At 40.7% G+C, this 20,317-nt stretch overlaps 4 protein-coding genes across 4 annotated transcripts; all 4 read right to left on the bottom strand.

Moving 5' to 3' along the window:
- Positions 1 to 41: 41 nt before the first annotated feature.
- Positions 42 to 3,389, bottom strand: LOC134180109 (signal peptide, CUB and EGF-like domain-containing protein 3). The gene is made up of 6 exons (XM_062647195.1): positions 3,235 to 3,389; positions 2,855 to 2,956; positions 2,682 to 2,782; positions 2,522 to 2,617; positions 2,359 to 2,457; positions 42 to 2,295 (listed from the first exon to the last, which is right to left on the bottom strand). Exons 1-6 carry the CDS (start codon positions 3,345 to 3,347, stop codon positions 194 to 196), a joined length of 2,613 nt encoding a protein of 870 aa, XP_062503179.1. The 5' UTR covers positions 3,348 to 3,389; the 3' UTR covers positions 42 to 193.
- A 113-nt stretch (positions 3,390 to 3,502) lies between these two features.
- Positions 3,503 to 13,596, bottom strand: LOC134180111 (protein enabled homolog). Its single transcript, XM_062647197.1, has 13 exons — positions 13,455 to 13,596; positions 13,231 to 13,399; positions 12,480 to 12,932; positions 6,746 to 6,985; positions 6,577 to 6,676; positions 5,499 to 5,557; positions 5,362 to 5,441; positions 5,259 to 5,292; positions 5,130 to 5,196; positions 4,071 to 4,215; positions 3,934 to 4,006; positions 3,822 to 3,879; positions 3,503 to 3,753 (listed from the first exon to the last, which is right to left on the bottom strand). Exons 1-13 carry the CDS (start codon positions 13,457 to 13,459, stop codon positions 3,716 to 3,718), a joined length of 1,521 nt encoding a protein of 506 aa, XP_062503181.1. The 5' UTR covers positions 13,460 to 13,596; the 3' UTR covers positions 3,503 to 3,715.
- Positions 13,597 to 14,152: 556 nt separating this feature from the next.
- LOC134180199 (ATP synthase subunit C lysine N-methyltransferase-like) lies at positions 14,153 to 14,984 on the bottom strand. Its single transcript, XM_062647298.1, has one exon. It carries the CDS (start codon positions 14,982 to 14,984, stop codon positions 14,391 to 14,393), a length of 594 nt encoding a protein of 197 aa, XP_062503282.1. The 3' UTR covers positions 14,153 to 14,390.
- A 358-nt stretch (positions 14,985 to 15,342) lies between these two features.
- On the bottom strand, positions 15,343 to 20,301 carry LOC134179768 (adenylosuccinate synthetase isozyme 1 A-like). The gene is made up of 16 exons (XM_062646725.1): positions 20,135 to 20,301; positions 18,677 to 18,744; positions 18,585 to 18,619; positions 18,458 to 18,520; positions 18,351 to 18,401; positions 18,227 to 18,284; positions 18,114 to 18,159; positions 17,994 to 18,055; positions 17,738 to 17,770; positions 17,627 to 17,675; positions 17,426 to 17,549; positions 16,264 to 16,418; positions 16,081 to 16,205; positions 15,924 to 16,021; positions 15,712 to 15,861; positions 15,343 to 15,653 (listed from the first exon to the last, which is right to left on the bottom strand). Exons 1-16 carry the CDS (start codon positions 20,276 to 20,278, stop codon positions 15,601 to 15,603), a joined length of 1,314 nt encoding a protein of 437 aa, XP_062502709.1. The 5' UTR covers positions 20,279 to 20,301; the 3' UTR covers positions 15,343 to 15,600.
- Between the last annotated feature and the right edge of the window lie 16 nt (positions 20,302 to 20,317).

Here is a 20,317-nt window from a genome sequence, read left to right as displayed (position 1 = left end):
TTACTAAGTAGTGATGGTGACTTGGCCAAGTTACTAGGAGCTTGTGTAATTAGGACAAACTGTTAAGACTGTCATGTATTTTTTTACTCTACCTCTCGTCACAGTGAAACAATGCATTTCTTTCTGTCTACTGCAGTCTTGCTACTACTTCTGTCATGTGATACTAGTGTTTTATCAGTTTGCCTTGTATGAGTTAGGCATCCCCACAGTAACCACCAGGAAACCAGAGACTGTCTGGTAGGTGATACACGTAGTAACTTCCACAATTGATTACCTTCACTGTTGCTGTCTGTTCCGCACAGCAATTTTCAAAGAAATGAAAACAAACTTTTCTTGCCACCATCTCTCCAAGAGTAGAAGGATGAGTTCCATTCAGCCATCCCGTAACAGTTGTTCCACATCTATCTGTGGGAGGACAAGACTCTGGCATTTTGCCCCCAATGTCATCACTGAAACGATACCAACCATTACGAAAGTTCCCACCTTTCTTTGTGTTATCGTCTCGAATATTGTTTCTATCTGTCTCCACTGATACTTTCCTCCAGGGCTCAGATAGTATTCCATGATTTGGTGGATAGCAAAGATATGGAAGGAGGTTGTTGGTTGTAGGTTGTGTTGTTGATTTTACTGTGGTACTGATCTGATGATTTCCGTTGTTATTACGAACATGTGAATCACAGCCGGGCCCACTGGGATTTATGATACATTGATCCACACAATGAGAAAGCAAAAAGGAACTCTTTCTAAGTGTACCTGTTCCTGGTGGGCACGGCTTACAGCTGGTCTGATTGGCGTGGTCTTGATACGTGTCTTTTGCACATCTGTGACATTTTCGATGCTTATAGCTTCCTGGAGGACATATAATGCAACTGGTACCTACAGCAACATACCAGTTTGCTGGACAATAAAGCTCGGCATCAGAAATATGTGCTGATCTAGGACTATAGCTCAGTTGAGACAATGACACTGATGGATCTTCGAGTACACGGATAAGGGTGACTACATTTTCCCTCATAGTTGTATACATCTGGCTGATATTTTGTTGACATTCCGGTGTACAATGTGTCAATGTGCTAATATGACTGACATTTACTCTGATAGTGAACGTAATGTCAAGTCCTCTTGTTTGCATCACTGATCTCTTTGAAAGGAAGGCATCACTTGGTGCACTTTTACACTGTTGGAGCTTTGTTGTGATGTCTGTATGCATGCAGTCTACTCGACTGCACAGAGCATTCATCACCTGACGAGTAGTTGTTTCTTCCAGTTGATTGCGATTGCTTTGTGTCAAATTTTCACAAACACCTTGATATTCAAATTCCAAACTCACTATGCTAATGAGTGCCACAGGTTCGACTTTGCCACAAACAGGTAGCTCACGTGATCGTTGATTGACGACCGTTTCATCCCACCTTCCATTGCTATCACAGGAATACAGATTGTTGGCATTAGCAGGATATACAAAGTCATACCCATCACTGCAAGTCAGGCTACAACTGCGACTATTATTGGACACTATGCAGCTCCACTTGCTGCCGAGTACAGCTGGTAGATCAGTACACATAGCAATCTGGCATAAGTTTCCAGCAAAGGCATCAGGACAAGAGCAAACTCCAGGTGCCGTACAAGTTCCTCCATTTAAACACTGCTGCTGGCAGATAGGTGTCTCACAATATTGTCCAGTCCATTTGCTGTTATCACACTCGCATGTGTTGGGTAAGATACACCTTCCTCCATTCTGACAGGCTTCCTTACAAACTGGTAGGTTACACTCCACATCTTGCCATCCTGGTTTGCAAGTACAAGTTTCAGGTGCAGTGCAGACTCCATGATAGCATTGTGTTTTTAGACAAATGGGAGCATGACATTGGCTACCGTTGTATCCTTTCTCACACAAGCATTTCTCTGGTCTAATACAAATTCCATTTACACAACCACCCGGGCACACTGGCGCACTACAAGACACTCCTTCCCATCCCTTTTCACACAGACACGTGTTTGGAGACACACATCGACCATGAGAGCAGCCACCAAGGCAGACAGGTATGTTACAGGCAACGCCACTCCATCCAGCCCTACATCTACATTCATACTGAAAATGGTGACTCAGTGAACTGCCGCTGCCTTTGCTAATACGATGGCAGCTTCCATTCACACAACCTTTAGGACATCTTTTAGTGCAGGAGAAGCGGTTAGGGAGTAAGTCATAACCAGACTTGCATCCACAACGAAAACTTCTGTGAGAGTTTATGCAGGTTTGGTGGCATATGTTTGAAGTTTCACACTCATCTACATCTGCACACACACACATACAAACCATCATAATTCCACAAGTCACAAATAGAAGAACTAAAGCACCTTGAGAACAGGTTGGACCGGTCATTCCAGCTGGGCAGGTGCACTTGTAGGGTGTATAACATTTGCCTCCATTACTTTTGCATTTAGGTGAACAAATTGCTGCAAAACAAATCCAATGGTAACGACATTCTCATGAGATCACTTATTAGTAAAAGTTACAGACGTGTATTGCAGTCCTTTCCTGTCCATCCTGAAGCACATTTGCACTGATTAGGTTTGACGCAAGTTCCTCCATTTCTACAAGTTGGAGAACACAGAGCTGTTGGAAATGAAGCACCTCATGAATATTTAATCACGCAAGATCATCTCTAATGTTGTTGTACCAATGCAACTGTCACCCTTTCGTGTGTAACCCTGACAGCAGTACTGAACTTTCTTCACTCCTGTAGAATAGGATGTGTAGTATGCTGTCGCATACCGAGTTCTAATAAATTAGTTAGAATAGATTATATGTATGCTAGACAGACACAGAGACAGTCAGAAAAGATGAATATACCTTGTCCTAGAGCATTTCCACCATGACCACAAGTTAAAACAATCTGTAGTGTAGCTCTCCGTGTAGGATCTTGCTGCAGTGCTTCTCTTAGTGATAGTGTTCCTGCAATAGATTATCACTAATTAAGACAACGACTCTATTGTTTACGCACAGTACTAGTCACACAAGCTTCACGCTACTTGGCGTTCAGGAATGGTAGAGTTGCCGCAGCTCCTGCTACAATTAGTACCCACGAACACCGACGCAAAATGTTACCACCTACGCGATAGAATGAAAGAGGCGCTCGAACAACCCCCCCTAAACTGTAACAGCCTACTCGTTTAGTTTGCTCGTTACACTAAATGTGGTTTCAAATTAAAGCGGCGTAATGGCTGGCGCACCTTACGGTAGTAACACAGACGGCTGCTGGTTGACCAGACAGGCTTACAGCTGTCTCAATCGCAACGAAAACAAAGAAAAGAACGGTGTACACACGTGTGAGCCTCATCATCATCGCAACCTGTACCTAGGCCTGTCAGTGACTGCTACAGTGAGTTGCTAGAGAATAATTGAAAGACAATGCAACTCTCCCGTATAAGCGCTTGACTTTGACATCATCGACACAGTAAAGGTGCAACCTCAGTCTAGATAGTCATGTCTGCCAGTACGTAACGTCCGATTGTCTCATTCATTTAATAGCTGAGCTGAAACCGCAATAAACACTACAGCAAGACGCACAGATTGCATCAAGAAACCACTTCGCAGTTAATTACAACTTTAGATGTTGTAAAGTAGGAAGATACATATATCAACCAACACAATAACTAAACGTCATATCTTCAGTAGCAGTGAGAGCGGAGCTTCATGTCAAACCGCAAATGGTTACTTGTTCAGTGCATTAGAAATTTCACGCCGCACAGCTGTCAACATACCACATGTGGTTACACTAACGTCAAGACTTTGCCGGTATTAGTAGACGTCAACATACCTGATACAATATCAGACTTGAAAGCCTCTAGCTCTTTCCTAAATTCGCTCAACAACTCCTACAACACGCACACTCTTCACAAATACTACAGAAACTGAAAAAACGAACTCACTGATTTGAAACGTTGCAGCTGGTCTGATGACAATTTTTCTGTGGTCTCTTCTGTTTTACCTTGCTTTGGCTTCCTGGAGTCGAACATCCTGTTTGTGTGTACAGTCAAAACTATAACAGTCACTTGCTTGTTCTTACCCTCCTGGTTTAGGAAAAGTTCCAGGTCCGAGTTTCTGAGAAGCAATGCCAGAAGGTGCAGAAGTTTCAGCAGGAGTTGTATTTGTATCACCAGGAGTCTCCCTCTCAGAAGCCAAACGACGTTTAGCCAGAAGAGCAGACAAATCTGCAAAAGAAAAACGTAGTAGTCTAACTGAAAGCCAGATACATGATATGAGTTAACTCTGGTTAGCTGGAAGTCTGGGAATATGTGACATTACAAACAGAAGTAAATGTTCAGTGACAGCTAAACTGGTGAAAAATTGAAATCAAGTAGTATGGCAGCTGAAACCTGCAGAGCTTGCAATAATAATTGACTGCCAAGGTGGAGTCTTTCTGTGGTCGGCATACACACCCCACAATTTCTATTTTTATACCTAATTATAACCCCATCTCACTTCAGACACTGTGGCTCCCTTCACCATGCAAACAATAAAATCAGACTCAATAAGAAGGACAACAGGAGCTGTGTAATAAGCAAGCAAAATAGCAGACATCAATACTGCTTTCTATCATAAAAAATCATAGGATGTGTTGACATCAACTGGGCAAATGAGAAATCTAAATACCTTAATTAACTAAAGTGGCTCATGTCAAAAGTAACAGCTGCTAACAACTTACACTATAATGTAATCAGTCTCTCTGCTTTCTGCGCACCTACTGTAGCTAATGTGCATTTCTGTCACTATGTGTTTGTATAAGACTGTTGGCAAGTGAGTAACAGTAACAAATTTTAAAAACTGTAGCTTCTCAACTTGTCCACGGTGTACGAAATATCTGGTCCCCCACTTTCACTTTGCTGCCACTGCAGAATTAAGTGAAATCCTTTATACAGTAGAATGTGAAGATACCATGCACAAACGCACAAACACATTTCCACAAACACACACACACACACACACACACACACACACATTCCTAGCATGTGTTCTTAGTTCTAGAATCACTTGTAATGAAACCCTTTGACGCTTACTCATGAGTTTCAAAATTAAAATCAAACTTGAAGTCTAAAGTTCCTTAATTAAACCCATTAAAAATCACCTGAATCTCCTGCTTGTGAAGATGCAGCAGGTCGAGGGCTTGTTTGCCTAGCAGAACTGTCAGCAACCTAACATATATAATAATAGCTACAAACAATCAATACATTAATTAACTAACTGTCCAACTTACATCTTGAGATAGTGCATTGCTATCCTTTGCTCTTCTACAAATACAATTTAACAAATGCTAATCGCGATCACTATTTGATTCACAAAAGAAACTAGTGCAACACCGTTTAGCGAGTTTTGCTGCCATTTCATCCATAACACTCAAGGAACCACCACCAGAAGTGGATCCAGGTGCACTATCACTCTAAAGCATATACAATTGCAAAAAAAAGAAAAGAAAAGAAACAACTGTCGCACATACTTGTGATTTGAGTTGAACACCTGCTAATGCAGCACCAAGAGATGAACCCCCTGTAGATGCTGGAGCAAAATTAGCATAATTAATCATTAAAACAATATTTAATCCATGACGCAAATAAAGTAAAATTGACAGTTCAGATCAATCAAGTAAACTAGACACACAACTAACTGAGATGCCAATTCATTATGTCTTCAGTAGTATGCTTCTCAGGGGCATAGCGTGGCATGGGTTAGACCGGACTATAGCCCCATCATTTGTAGGCGAGGTCATAAAAGTTGTAGATTATAAGTACACGTGCAGACCAAAGCTGTATAGTATATACACTACCCTTTTCTCCAGTCTAGATCTGCCACTGATTCTACGTATCAGTCCCATGGCATTGTGAAGGAACCCCGCCCTTTTTTACCAACAAAATTTTTTGCATATGCAATACAATTAGACTATAAGAATCATAAAATGAGTATTTGACACAAAAACGTTCAATTGAATTATTGTTTGCATACAGGGTTAGAGCCTTTGCAACTATAATTATGTACTTAGGAATGTGTCTAAAATGTATGGATTCACTGTTGACGATGACTACCCTATTCCCTTGAACTAAAACTGATTTATCTCAACCAATTGTCTATTATATAGAAGACGTAATTTCCACTTCTCAAAACATAAATTTCTTCGGTTTATTGGACAAATATAAAATCTGTGGAGTACGTAAAAACAGTAAAATGTTACAGTGAATCATACTGTATTTCTAAAAAAAGTGACTTCTGCCAGGCGGCAAACTCTGCGTTGAAACAAGTACCAACCTAGCCCCTACACTCTTCATAAGAGTGAATTTATAATTGGAAACTGACTAAAACTGTTAATCATACAAAAACACACAAGCAAATGATAACCTAATAAAGAAACAGAAAAACATATAAAGGAAGCACAACACGTATACATCTAGTTGTATACAATGTATGATAAGATACATGAAAAACAATCACCTGTACAGACGGACACACAGCCAAAAACACGTAAGATCAAAGTCACAATAACACGTTATCAAAGAACATTACGAAATCCATAGCAGAACAACCTGATGTTCGTGACTGCACATTAACTATTGGTAAAGCTGGTGGTGGTGGAGGTCCAGCCGGTGGAATTGGAGGACCTGCTGGTGGAGGAGGAGGAGGAGCCTGCACCATTATACAGTACACACATCTATATTATAACCCTCTACATTAGTAAAATGCATCTATCCTTACAGTAGCAGGCGGAGACAACTCTCGTTGAACTTGATCTTCAGGAGGAACAGATGACATTCTCTGAGGTGCAGGAGGTGGAGCTCCTCTATTTGATCTTCGTTCAACTTGTGCTACCTGCTGAGCCATCGAGTTTTCTTGGAGCAATTGTGCCTGCCGTGCCAAATCTGCTTCTTGCTGTTCCATTTCACGTTGTAATTTCTCTAGCTCCCGTTCCTGTTCTAGTGCTCTTTCTACCTCAACCTAACATAAACACAAACACACACACACACACATGAACATAAGAAAACCACCACGCAGATAAGACTTTATGACTGTCTCATTTCGATTCAACCTTTATTAATTAATTAAACCACTAGTACTGTAATGACAAGCAAGGCAATATATACCAACACTGCAACGATCAGTTCACTGCAGTTGAACAACAGTCTTATTACCTGGTAGTTATACAATGTTTAACATTAATAGATGTGACCACGTCCTAGTCTCGCATAGCCAAACCCCTCACATGTACTCGTCCCAAGTAGTCGAGACAAATATGGAAAGAGAGTCTGACTATGCAAGACTAGCCACGTCCTGCATTTGTTGAGGTACAGGAAATATAAATTAAGACTAAGATAGACTTCAAAAAATCAAATCAGAACAACAGCTGCCAAATCACACACACACACACACACACACACACACACACACACACACACACACACACGCACACACACATGCACACACACGCATACACACACACACACACGCACACACACATCAGGGGTGCATTTGATTTTCCTATTCATAATTGCATCTATTCCCAAATAGAGAGAATAATCATTCCAAATCGAATGCTCATTCCACCTAAACCACATTCTGGCATATAAGGTGGGGTTCACTTAGAAGGCTTGTTTGTTTGTTTGTTTATTCATATTTACCCAAGGAAAACAATTCAGACTAAAAGTCTGCTTTAAGATTGTACCCTGCAGATACAAGCTAATTTAAGCATATGTATGCGACACTTGTGCAGTAATAATCATGGATCAAGAGATTCTGAGTACTGTTGCTCTTCTCATGAATCACTGCCTACAAAACTACTCAAGTTGTTGGCTTTCATGACATATGAGAGTCACACCATTTCAACAGCAGCTATAAAATGGCAGTAGCTAATTAAAACCAATGTATATTCCTGTCATTCTCACATCTCTAGTAAACCAATAAACAGCCTAAACTGTCAACAGGATACTTTACTCAGAATAGTAAACCAGTCATTCCGGAATGCAAATTGGAGCATTATTGGGTATTCCTAGTATTCTGAAATGATTGAAATAGCCAAATCAAACACAACCCAAGAGAGACACTCTCACAGTCCACAGCAACAACAATTAATACATATTAACTAGAGTCTTATATCAATTATCGGACACTCCCCAATATCGGACACTGGCGTATGAAAACCAGACGAAGATTTCTTGTATCTAAGGCATAAATGTAGAGAGTAGTCACACGGTAACACGATGTGCTAGATTCAGTTTGATCACTTGACGTATTGCTGTTCATGATAACAAAATAGAACTTCCGCTACTTTTCCCGTATATCGGACATACCCATCAAATATCAGACAGCCGCTGGTTTCTCCTTTCGACAGTACCACAGTTCACTGTCTGCACCTTGACATAATAGGTACATATCTCTGCTACTCGCAGTGATAACAACAGATCGGCAGCTTTGCACGTTTCTCTTCAGGAAGCTGAAGAAGAGGGGCGGGTCTTGTTCTCTAATATCGGACACTCGATTTTGCTTGATGCGAGTGCACTAGAGGCGAGAACCATGATGAATTGTGTTAAGGTTGACTGCAGACGTCTACTAATTGCCAGCTGAGCATGGAAAGTCTTTGACTCGTCTCCGTATCAAACAAAAGAAGTATTTGAAGAGAAAAGTAGATCTTGAAATGACTCCTAAGATGCACATAGGCTCATTACAGGCGCGAAATAGACAGCCACGATTGCATAAATCATATTTTAGAAACTGGTTGAAGTGTATTCAAATAGCGGATGAGGGAGGGCTATAGAGAATGTTTGTAAACACTCTCATTTTAGCACCTGTAGATTCATTCATTTGTTGCAGACGGCCACGTACTCTAGAGCATTATGCTGAGACATGATGATAATTTGAGTAAGCTACTGCTTTCTTCAAGAATAATTCATTCGCCTAGAGTACGAGGGCAATCTCAGACACTGTTGATGAAGAGTCCACGAATGCTGTCGACTCGTACTCAACGACCTCAACACTAAATGTCGTGGGGAAAGCACGTTGATAGACTAGAGACTGCGTTGAAGGAGGTTCGCGAAAGAAATTTGGTGCAGTCAGTGGCAGAGCAGTACGGAATCTCCAAGTCAACCTTGGGAGACTATGCAAGAGGAAGAGTTATCGTGGGAACCAATCAAGGACCCGAACCAACTCTTGAATGACTTTGAAGAGGAAGCAATTGCGGATTTCGTGGTTGGTTGTGCTCAAGTAGGCTTTGGAAAGTCTGCTAGAGAGGTATAAAATACAATGTAACAATACATTCTACTAAAATAATTTATTATGCTTTACGTATAAATTGAAAGACTCTAGAGTGACGTTCTGCAGTGCCACTGGACGAAGTCTAGAGATACAGAGCTCCTGGGCGAGGCTTATTATTAAATGAACAGGGACTATAAAATAGAATTAATTAACACAGTAAGACTTCGTTTACCTTGAGTTAAAAGGATCACTATATATACGTCACGTGTAAAGAATGTATGGTATGTATATATGCAAACCAGTGAGCAATCACGACGCATTTAATTATTTTTGAATTTAGAGTTCAAAAGCTGAGATGGGTCATGAAGTTTCGCAAATTGTTCTGAAAAGATGCTAGAGATTATAAAAGTTTTAATTGTTGCCACTTGCTGACGAACGTCTAGATAGCCGCTATTGATCTGTTCTCAAATTGCCACCAATTCTAGCATTAGCTACCTGTATAGTAAAGTGTACTGTTAAAGAATGGATTACTTACTATTTGATTTAAGTTAATTAAATAACAAACGTGCATGTTTTACATGTAAATCAGGGAGTACAACCATCTACGCCGATAAACCCTATATCAGCACGATATATATTGTTGTTTGTTTCAGACGGTAGCATTGGCCACAGCTATGGTGGAAGCAAAAGGATTTCATCAGCAACTGTCTTTGGGATGGTGGGATAGGTTCCGTCACCGTCACCAAGAGAAGTTGGCCATCAAAACAGGCAAGTCTTTGTCTCGCGCTAGGCTAGCAGCCACTGACATGAACGTAATGGATCGGTATTACGATCTGCTTGAAACTACCTTACTGGAAAATGATCTGATGAACAAACCCATGCAAAGTTTTAATACTGACAAGACTGGAATGCCTCTTGATCAAAAAGCAGAAAAGATTGTTGCTGGTAGAAAAGAAAAGCACACGTTCGTTGCTACCTCTGGAGACAAGAGTCAAATAACCGTACTAGCATGTACTAATGCAGCTGGTTTTGCGATGCCCCTCTTGTCATATTTGACCGAAAAGGACTAAATCCCCAGTGGACCATTGGGGAGGTACCCGGTGCAATGTATGGACTGACAGAGAAAGATTGGATTGACACAGGGACACTTGAGGCGTGGTTCAGCCGTCATTTCTTGATGTACGCTCCTGCTGTGAGACCTTTACTTATCTTGTTGGACGGCCACTCAAGCCATTTTAATCTGACAATGATTCGTATGGCAGCTGAAAAGACATTCTTGTTTTCTATCTTCCTCCCAACACAAAACACTTATTGCAACCTCTCGACCGTAGCGCCTTTGGCTCTCTAAAAGTCCATTGGAAAGAGGAATGTCGTTTATTCACTATGCGCACAGGAAATTTTGTGACAAGAAACACCTTTTCTTCAGTTTTTGCAACTGCTTGGTCTCAGGCAATGACAATAGAGAACATCACCGCAGGCTTTCGAGTTACAGGTGTTTATCCCTTTGATAAAACAGCAGCTACAGCTACAGTTCAGTCAAGTCTTATAAAAGAGTCCTTTCTAGGAAGAAAAGTAAGCTTCGCCTATGTTCTGTTGATCACTCCAACCCCATCTAGACAGTCAAAACATCATGAAGTCACAAGTCATCGACAGATGCGCAAAGAGAGCTGCAACAAGTCTTTCGAAGACTCTAATGCGTTAGTAGAGGCCGGCAATTTTTCCAGACATGAGGCCACATCTTTTTCAATAGGAGAAGAAAGGCTGTTTAGAGAACGGCATGAGAATGGATATGATCTCACACACGATCAGAAATACAACAAATGGTTGAAAGAAAACGAATTGCAAACACCTGGTCGGTTACCGTCGCTAAAACTTCAAGGCAAAGCGGTACCACATCACGACCGACTTCTTGATTGCTCCCGCTTGCCAACACTGCTACAAATACCTTCCCTGCCACATAAACCCAAGCTTCCTGTTTCACGATCTGTAGATGCTAGAGTGCTGACGAGTGCTGAGAACATTCAGCTTCTGGAAGAAAAGGCGAAAAAATGCGAGAATGAAAGTGCAGAGAGCCTGCTTTGAAGAAGAAAGGCAATGTCCAGTCAAAGTGTAAGGCAAAGACTGCAGATCATCACAAGCAGCGGAAAAAGATCAGCCACCCCCAAAAGCTAGCCTAGACAAAAACCATGCAGCGGAACAGTTTGGCGGCTCCCCTGAAGCAAGAGTAAAAAACGAGCAACTACAGGAATACGCAAAGAGAAGACCAACAAGAAAAATAAAGCCACCTAAGAAATTTGACGACACAGATTTGAAAAACTCGCATTTCTTAGTTCTCAAGAAAGTGAAGAATTTTAAAGCTAATGTAGATTATAAACTCGTACGACAACACATTAATTAAGGCAGCAAACACGAGTCCAATAAGTTGATAAAATGTCGTCTGTAGCTAGAGTTAGAAAGTTTTAGGTTTTTCCTAGTGACTGATGCATGAGTATACTAACTAGTTACTGGATACCATATGTTGTTCGTGTTTGTTTTCTTTACTTAGCTAAGTCATTTGGTGCAAAAACAAATATAAACTGAAAAATTAGTTGGTATACGCTATTGTATTTTTGCAGTATTGGCATGAGTTGCAAGTAATATAGGTATGCATGCGTTTACCTTTTCTCGTGTGTGTGTGTGTGTGTGTGTGTGTGTGTGTGCGTGTGGTGTGTGTGTGTGTGTTTGTGTGTGTGTGTGTGTGTGTGTGTGTGTGTGCATGCATGCGTGTGTGTGCATATCTACTCACTGCATTAGTATGTTACTTAATGTACGTGAAGTCTGCATGCTATTGCTCATATTACAATACTTAATAAGCTATATGCTAGTGGAACAAATCATTCTTCTAGAGAGAGTTAGCTCACAAGACTCGTAATGTCTCCACATCGGTACTATTTAAAATAAATCTGTTTTAGAGAGGTGTTAATTTATTAAGTTAAATGTCACATGTGCAAACTACTAGCCAATTTCTCACTCTTTCTTACCCATGCATGTATAACAGTTAGACATTATTTAAAACATAAATTTTGCGTTTATTTCGCTTATGCCTTAGATACAAAAAATGTTTGTCTGGTTTCTGTACGCCCCCCCTGTCTGATATTAGAGAGTGTCCATAATTGATATTAGACTCTACCAATCTGGTATCCACCTTTTTTCAGACCTTAGGATCTAAATCATTATCGATAATCTCAACAACAATCCAACTCACCTGTCTTTGTCTCTCTATTCGTTCTCTTTCTATTCTCTCCTGTCTTGCTTTTTCTTCTGCTTCACGTTGTCTACGTAGCTCTTCCTGTCTCTTCTGCTCCGCCTCAATCTCCAACCTCCTTTGCTCGTCTTCTCTTTGTCTCATCTCTTCTTGTCTCTGTTTTACCATTTCAACTTCTCGTCGTCTCTGCTCGTCCACCTCTCTCTGTTTCCTGTCGATTTCTTCTCTCTCTCTCTGGTTCCTCTCCAGATTTCCAGTCACTTGAGGTGGAGGAGCCACTTGACCAGAAGCTAGTTGCTCTAAAGCTGCCGAAGCCGCTTTACCAAACTCCTCCGCCTCTGCCTTAGCAGCAAAGTTGAGACCATAGACCTGCCGTTGGTCACGCCACTGGTGAAATGTCGGTGTTGCTACATTGTATCGTAAGCCTTTCACCAATGCCGTGTTGATGACAACCTTGAGGAAGTAAAGAATAAGGAAATAAACACACGTGCCATCATGCACAAACGATAAACTGCACGGCAGCACGAAACGAGCATGACTTATCGTCGCGGAGGTAAGACGCTATCTAAACTGCAAACACACGCACACAACACACCTAGGTACACGTACGACGCGACACGAACGAAAGCAGGAAAACTGAACGACACACATGTAGACAACTCACTACACAGCAGTTGTGCAGCATAAACAGTAGAGAGAAAGTTGATGAGAAAGTCTAAAGGTGTGGCCTACGCTACACCGCGCTTCTCACCGAGTGATCCTGTAGCAGACGGCCAACAATCCTGAACGTGCCGTTAGTGGAATGCTGATAGATGTGAACTTTAGCAAAGCCGTTCATGCCGCCAGACGGCACCCATTTCTTCATCTTGTCGTCGTAAATCATGACGGATGCTTTGGCGTGTACGATACTGAACTCTTGACTAGAGAAACGAAGAAAGATAGACTAGAATAATAAAAGACTGTATTATGGTCAACCTCATATTCGCTTGCTTAGAGTGGGCATTCAAACTGCGATTGTTGGTACAGCAAATCTTATCCGGGTCTGCTGTGAAGGAGGATCAAATATGCAAGTACAGTAGTCACACCTACTGGGGTTAGGTTAATTAATCCAATTAGTGGTCAACACTAAACTTTTGGCGAAATCCAGCTGCTCCTCCAGAAGTTTCAGCGGTCCTTAGGTTGATCTACTCACGTTGCTTGTCTTTCAGGTCAGAGTAGCTAATTAACCTAATTGAATAACAAGTTGGTATCCGAATGCACGACCATGACCTCTAAATGATGTGTCTACTACGGTGTTTCTAGGAACCTGTTGTCAAAGTTGTATTCCGGGTTTTCTGAAGACGCTAGCGTGGATGGACTGAAAACATCAGAACTGCTATAAAATAGTATTTCGTGTACATCTCTATCACAAGGGTATTACGGTATGTTTGATGATCTAAAAAAAGTTTGGCCTTGGTGCAGATTGAATGAATTGGCCAGGAAACTGTTAGCCTGCCAGCTGGACAATTTTTTGGTTTTAGCTAAATCGTAGTAGGGGCTCTTGGCCCTGGTTAGTTTATTTTAGACATTTATCTGTTGTGATGGCAATATCTCTCAAATATATAATTATGAACGAATGAATGATATATTTCTGTCGCACCTAAAAAGACTGCCATTCAAGTTGACAGGATTTCACTATATATCACATTGGTCTTTCCAACAGCTTAGTCTTTGCATGATACCTTATTCTACATCAGTGGTCAACATTTGTTCCTGGTTAGTTATTTCAATGTTTTCATAATTGTGACAAATTTGTCTAGACAAAATCATGAAATTACTTGCAGCTACAATAGAAATATCTTTGCAAAATAAGAACTCATCAATCCAATAAAATTAACATTTTGATTGGTGTTTGTTTTGCTACCAAATTTGCTACAACTCATAAACCCACACAGTTCCACTGCCAGTCTCTATCTGCTCCTTGTGATTAGTATTTGGAAGTCTAAAGCGAGACACAATGACTCTAGTGCCTGGACATACATCAGACTTAACTTTCTCCTCCATCAGACCCATAACCTCATCAACTCCAAACACCACAACATTGTCAAACTTAGACAAATCAGCCTTCCACATATCTTGTCTTTTAAACGTTGCCAGATGACTAACGCCTTGTAAGATCGCTCTGGCTCGTGAAAATAACACCAACCACAAGTTCAATTCAATGCCCATCGCCTGGAATCCTCTCTTTGCAGCAGCAATTACGATTCGACCATCACCACTGCCAAGGTCTACCATTGAAGAGTGTTGCCGCTTACTGTTTTTCTTCAGACGAGATAGAATGCATACCAGTTGTCTGTGTGTGGCAGGGACGTAGGGTATTCCTAGCTTTCTGACTGCTGGTGTCAGAAATGGGACAGCGAGCACATTAATAGCTACAGCGGCGCTTCCAACAATCCCCAGTGTCACTAATCCGCCATATCCTCTCGTTTTCGGTCTTTCAGTCTGCTCGTTTTGACTTGTTGTCATTACACAAACTACGCATGCGCCTAAGCTTGCCGAGCGAAGCAAGCAAGCATGACTGACAGTCCGTGTAGTAATGTTGAACTTATTTGGTTGTCTAGACAGCCCAAACTACGTCAATCAGCAAAGTCAGTAATATTATATGTGTGAATAAAATTAGATAAAAATGTTTCATTTTCCAATTGGATAAAGCACAGGCAACGAATCCAATGTGTTAGATTAGATATGCCAGTACAACAAGGAATTTAGCAACAAAGATTAATAATTAATAATAAATTAGTCCAATTATTTCCAAAGCCCAACTTAGTGTTAATAGATAGCATGTACTTATAGATAGCATCACAGATATATATTTGTGCACAACTCTCATAATCCCTCTACCTGTAATTCATTAACAGACGTACTACAAATGATCCTAGATTGGCCACTAAAATTCTTGAAATCACGTCTAAAATAAACCAGCATTTGGTAAATATGTATGGCTAGATAGTCTAACTCATTGGCAAAAAATACATCGATATAGTGCCAAATGACAGTTAAGTCCGATTAATTAAACAAACATGAACTCTCCAATTGAGATTCAAAGTCCTCCATGGTTCAAAGCGTTCCAAACTTTAAATCCTCAAAAAATTTGAATTATCTGTTCACGACTAGGACCAACTCCAACAAATTGAACTACACACAAGTTAAATTACAAGCAACTTGCCAATAAAAATGCACATACGTTAGCTACCTGGTACTCCTGTGATGCTTTCGATCTTTTTCAAATAAGCTTGTGCATTGACTGGAAGCTCCTCAAATGTTCTGCATTGTTCAGTGCTCTGTTTCCATCCTGGCATTGTCACATAATCAACTTCCACATCTTTGAGAATATGTTGATCAGCTGTAACCATCAAAATTCTTAACAGATTAAACATATTAACACAAAATTTGATGTCGGCTGACCAGGAAACGATGGCAGTACTTTTCCAGCAAGCTTGTAGCCAACTGCTACTTTTACTTCGTCAAATGTATCCAGAATATCAACCTTCATCACAGCAAGACTGACACAATAAACATTAATAAGCAACACAAATGCAAGATCACATTCATTGTCTTCTACCTTGTGTAATTGTTGATCATATGAGAATACTTCACTACAACAAGATCTAGCCAACCACATCGACGTTTCCGTCCGGTTGTTACTCCTACTTCACGTCCAATCCGTTGAAGCTTGTCACCAACCTCCTAACCAACAACACTCTATCAAATGAAACTCACAATCATGTGCACACCGACTGCCTACGTTGACTTGTTCAGTTGGGAATGAGCCAATCCCCACACGTGTAGTATAAGCTTTCACAACTCCATAAACTCGATCAATTGCTTTGGGAGGAAGACCAAGTCCAGTGCATACGCCACCCACAGTGCAATTTGATGAAGTCACATACGGATATGTTCCTATCAGAAGAAACTTCATACCGTATACACACAGCCACTATATCAACATGCACTGCATTCTAATTGTCAGTTGTTGGTCCGGCTTTTGGTCCGTCCACAGCGGTACCACATTATTCTAATACTCATTAAAACAAATCCAAGAACACAAGTATGGACATGAACTGTCTCTTGGCCTTCTACTTGTTATGAGCAATTTTGATTCGGCCAAAACCTCAAATTGGAAACGTGTAACTGTTCTACAGGTCCAACAGTCGAGAAAACAATTTACAAACCTCAACATGAAGCAGTAGTAGAAACACTGTTGGACAGTCCAGATTGTGTGCAGTTGATAATGCCAATTTTCATACTTCCAGCACCCTCACAAACTGCAGTCTCTCTCTCTCTCTCTCTCTCTCTCTCTCTCTCACACACACACACACACACACACACACACACACACACACCACACACACGCACCCTAATGTAACAGTATCAAGCAACTGACAAAAAGAAAGTGTCCTAAAACTGGTATTCAGATATCACATCAACATTATTTGACTAAAAATCCATCAAGAAACGTTATTCATGTAGTTCACTGTGAGATGTTTACAAAGAAGTTGCTGAGCTGCAACATTTGGGTATAAAGCTGGAATACCAAATTTCATTACTAGCCTGTGTGGCATGCATCCTTAGTCTGTGAAGACTAAAACAAGGGATCTGAACCGTTTCAACCACTAATGTTTCTTAGTCAGTAAGTACAACCAAGCCATTACATCGTTGTTGTTGTTGTACAATTCAGCATATCATTGTAAGATGAAAATTCCTATTTTCTTATGCTCAAGCCTGATGATCAGGTTTCTCAAGTGCATGTGCCTTTACAAGAGCAAAAACTTAGTAAACAAGCAGTCTCAGTAGAGACACTACAGAATAAAATTATTGATATTTCTACAGCAAAACCCTCCATTTGTAAGGCAAGCTGCTGGCAGCTCATAAAAGCTTCAAACATCATTCACTAAAGAGCCACTCACCAAAATCAATGTCTAGCATAGTGGCATTTGCACCTTCGACGACAATCTTCTTGCAAGAGCTAATTGCAGTGTTCAGATAGTAAACAGTGTCTCCCACCATTGGACGTACAGCATCAGCCAACGACTATTAAACGTGTATACACAATATACTGTCTCTTCACACGCAAACAAACAATTAAAAGATTTGCGTGGTGTATCTACTTTGTATCTCTCCAATTCTTCTTCACAATCCACATTCAAATTAGAAAATCTATACAACGACAACAAATGCTTCCTATCACAAACATCAAACACCATCATCATCATCATTACCGTCTTTGATAGCCATCTGCCATATGTTTGAATCTAAAAGAACAAATGATTCTAAGAGTATTGAGGTGTCTATGTGTATGCATGTGTTTGTATGTATATTTCTCTCATTTGTGAGAGGCCGTACCTGTTGGTACAAAGTGAAATATATTATTATTATTATTATTATTATTATTATTATTATTATAAAACTCATTTCTCACCAAACACCCAGACAGACAGACAAACTGAAAACTGACAAAAGATGTCCTTTACTGACCTGACACTAAACTCCTCATAATTGCCCAGTAGATCACACATTCTTAGATTGCTCCTTGATGCCTGTAAATCAATGTGCCAAAAATTCAATGACATCTCTGTTAACTACAGTTAAACTCACCTTGGAGGCATACGTTGGTCCAATTCCCTTCTTTGTTGTTCCTAAACTAACATTATCACTCCAATAAACACCATTTTTACACTTGATCACTAAACATGTCTACATCTATGTACCTCTTACTGCCTTTTTCCTGTTCTATAAGACCATCAACTGCCTGATGCAGATCAAACACTAAACGAGAACACAAACTATGTTGTAAATGTCTGCTTTCTGAGACAATAAATTACCAGTAGCTACCTAAATGAGCACGATCTGAAATGAGAAGTCTATCCTGCCATTTCGTAATACCTGACATAACCAAGTCAACTCAAAACCAACTAGAATGAACTGATCAGTTTAGTTACCTTTCTTCTCACATTTCTTGGCTTCTTCAAATAAACCAGGCAAGTGTACAACAACACCGTTGCCTATAATTATTCGACATAATGACTCACATATTTGATGAAAAGCTACTTGTTGCAATTTACCAACCAATAACTGATTTGCAGTCTTGATGTATAATACCACTACCAATATGGCTAATACATAATTGATATTAATTAAAAAGAAAATGTACCACACACCTTGGTAAGAGATGAAAGTCGTAAGAGATGTCATTGGCTACTACAGTGTGCCCTGCATTATTGCCACCCTACAACAACAACATTTCCTTAGAAAAGAGAAACATGAGCTGGTGTGTGTGTGTGTGTGTGTGTGTGTGTGTGTGTGTGTGTGTGTGTGTGTGTGTGTGTGTCTGTGTGTGTGTGTGTGTGTGTGTGTGTGGTGTGCTGCTGTGGCTCAACTGGTTAGAGAGTGCGTTTGGAGAATGAAAACATCCAGGACCATGCAGGGTTGCAAGTTCAAGTCACAGTGATGGCAAGCTATGGCATAATTTCCTTAAGCAAGAAACTTACACACAATTACCTCTCTCAACTCAGGAGTATAAATGAGTACCTCGTCATTGACTGAGGTGGCAAGGGCCTCCGACTGCGACAAAGTCCCTCAGCCACTGGGGTCTGGGTGGGACTTCGGGTGACTACACCACAGTTGGCGTCGCAGTCGGTGCTCCTGCGAGCACCTGGCCAGGCTCCAGGAGATTGCTAAGCACAGCCCATAGCTCCCACTTAGTGCACAGGAACCCAGCCAGATTATAACGGCAGCTCCTTTTTGCCATTTTCCATTGTGTGTGTGTGTGTGTGTGTGTGTGTGTGTGTGTGTGTGTGTGTGTGTGTGTGTGTGTGTGTGTGTGTGTGTGTGTGTGACACTGTCTAACATACAAGGCTATAGAACATTTTGTTTCAATATAATATGTTTCAGATAAACTATCAAGTAGACATTGTCACAAGAAACCATGAGTTTCAGCTGCAAGCATGATATCATATGATAGTATCATACCATTCAAATTATTCACAACGGCTGCAAAAACAGTACCCAGTCTAAACCCCCAAACAGTAACTTGATCATTACCAAATCAGATTTCTCCCAACTGCTACTGTTGAATGCTGAAAACTAACTAGAAATATTTGTTAATGCACAGTTTGTTTTGTAATAAAACTCTCACAATAATTTTTAGAGTTTTGTGTCTTGATCCTACCACTATTGTCATCATCGCTTTTATTTACACAAGAGATATACACAGCAAAAGTTAATTAATTAATTAATTACTGTAACACACTGGTATTAATTACAGGTAAGTTTACAATCAAATCAAAATCGTTACAATTGTATTGTTTACCTACATCGCTCTACTATTCATTAATTTAAAGTTCGTACATGTATCGATATTATTAACTAACTAATCATCAAACAACAGTTCTACAGTCACGACATCTTGTCCAGCACGCCTGACGTTCACATCAGACTATCACCTCCAGTATCCAGCCCAACAGACAATACATCTAGCAGTGACTGTCTAATCTAGCTACATTCGCTGCGCGGTGACTCGCGCAGCCAAAATGGCACCGAAAAGGAGCCAATCTGTGCGCCCCGACGCCACGTTCCGCAATTCTAAATTCTCTCCAACAGTTAGACAACACCTCTACCTGACATCTGCACACGACATCTGCTTCAGCAGCGAGGATATCCACCAGTTTCCCCTTTCCTTCATCGCCCCATTGAGCTCCAAGCACGACGCTCACGCCGCTCTGCAATTGAAATTTCTGTCGCTTGGCTGTTGTCTCACTCATGTCCGTTTCACCGCCTATAGGTAGCCTAGCACCCGGATG

This window comes from Corticium candelabrum, chromosome 5, assembly GCF_963422355.1.
Source record: "Corticium candelabrum chromosome 5, ooCorCand1.1, whole genome shotgun sequence".
Taxonomy (NCBI): Eukaryota; Metazoa; Porifera; class Homoscleromorpha; order Homosclerophorida; family Plakinidae; genus Corticium; species Corticium candelabrum.
The sequence above is the reverse complement of the archived record's forward strand: the minus strand, read 5'-3'. Positions and strand labels throughout refer to the sequence as shown.

Coding starts and splice junctions, on each gene's coding strand:
- LOC134179768 (XM_062646725.1), bottom strand. CDS start 20,278: ATGAGTGAGACAACAGCCAAGCGACAGAAATTTCAATTGCAGAGCGGC. Junction 18,745..20,134: donor ATGTCGTGTGCAGATGTCAG/GTAGAGGTGTTG, acceptor TTGTTGTTGTAG/GGTGGCAATAATGCAGGGCA. Junction 16,206..16,263: donor TCCCAACTGAACAAGTCAAC/GTAGGCAGTCGG, acceptor GTTGTTGGTTAG/GAGGTTGGTGACAAGCTTCA.
- LOC134180199 (XM_062647298.1), bottom strand. CDS start 14,984: ATGACAACAAGTCAAAACGAGCAGACTGAAAGACCGAAAACGAGAGGA.
- LOC134180111 (XM_062647197.1), bottom strand. Junction 5,293..5,361: donor GCAGCAAAACTCGCTAAACG/GTGTTGCACTAG, acceptor TTGTATTTGTAG/AAGAGCAAAGGATAGCAATG. Junction 3,880..3,933: donor AGCTGCAACGTTTCAAATCA/GTGAGTTCGTTT, acceptor TGCGTGTTGTAG/GAGTTGTTGAGCGAATTTAG.
- LOC134180109 (XM_062647195.1), bottom strand. CDS start 3,347: ATGATGATGAGGCTCACACGTGTGTACACCGTTCTTTTCTTTGTTTTC. Junction 2,618..2,681: donor AAAGGGTGACAGTTGCATTG/GTACAACAACAT, acceptor CATTTCCAACAG/CTCTGTGTTCTCCAACTTGT. Junction 2,458..2,521: donor AGGAAAGGACTGCAATACAC/GTCTGTAACTTT, acceptor TTTGTTTTGCAG/CAATTTGTTCACCTAAATGC.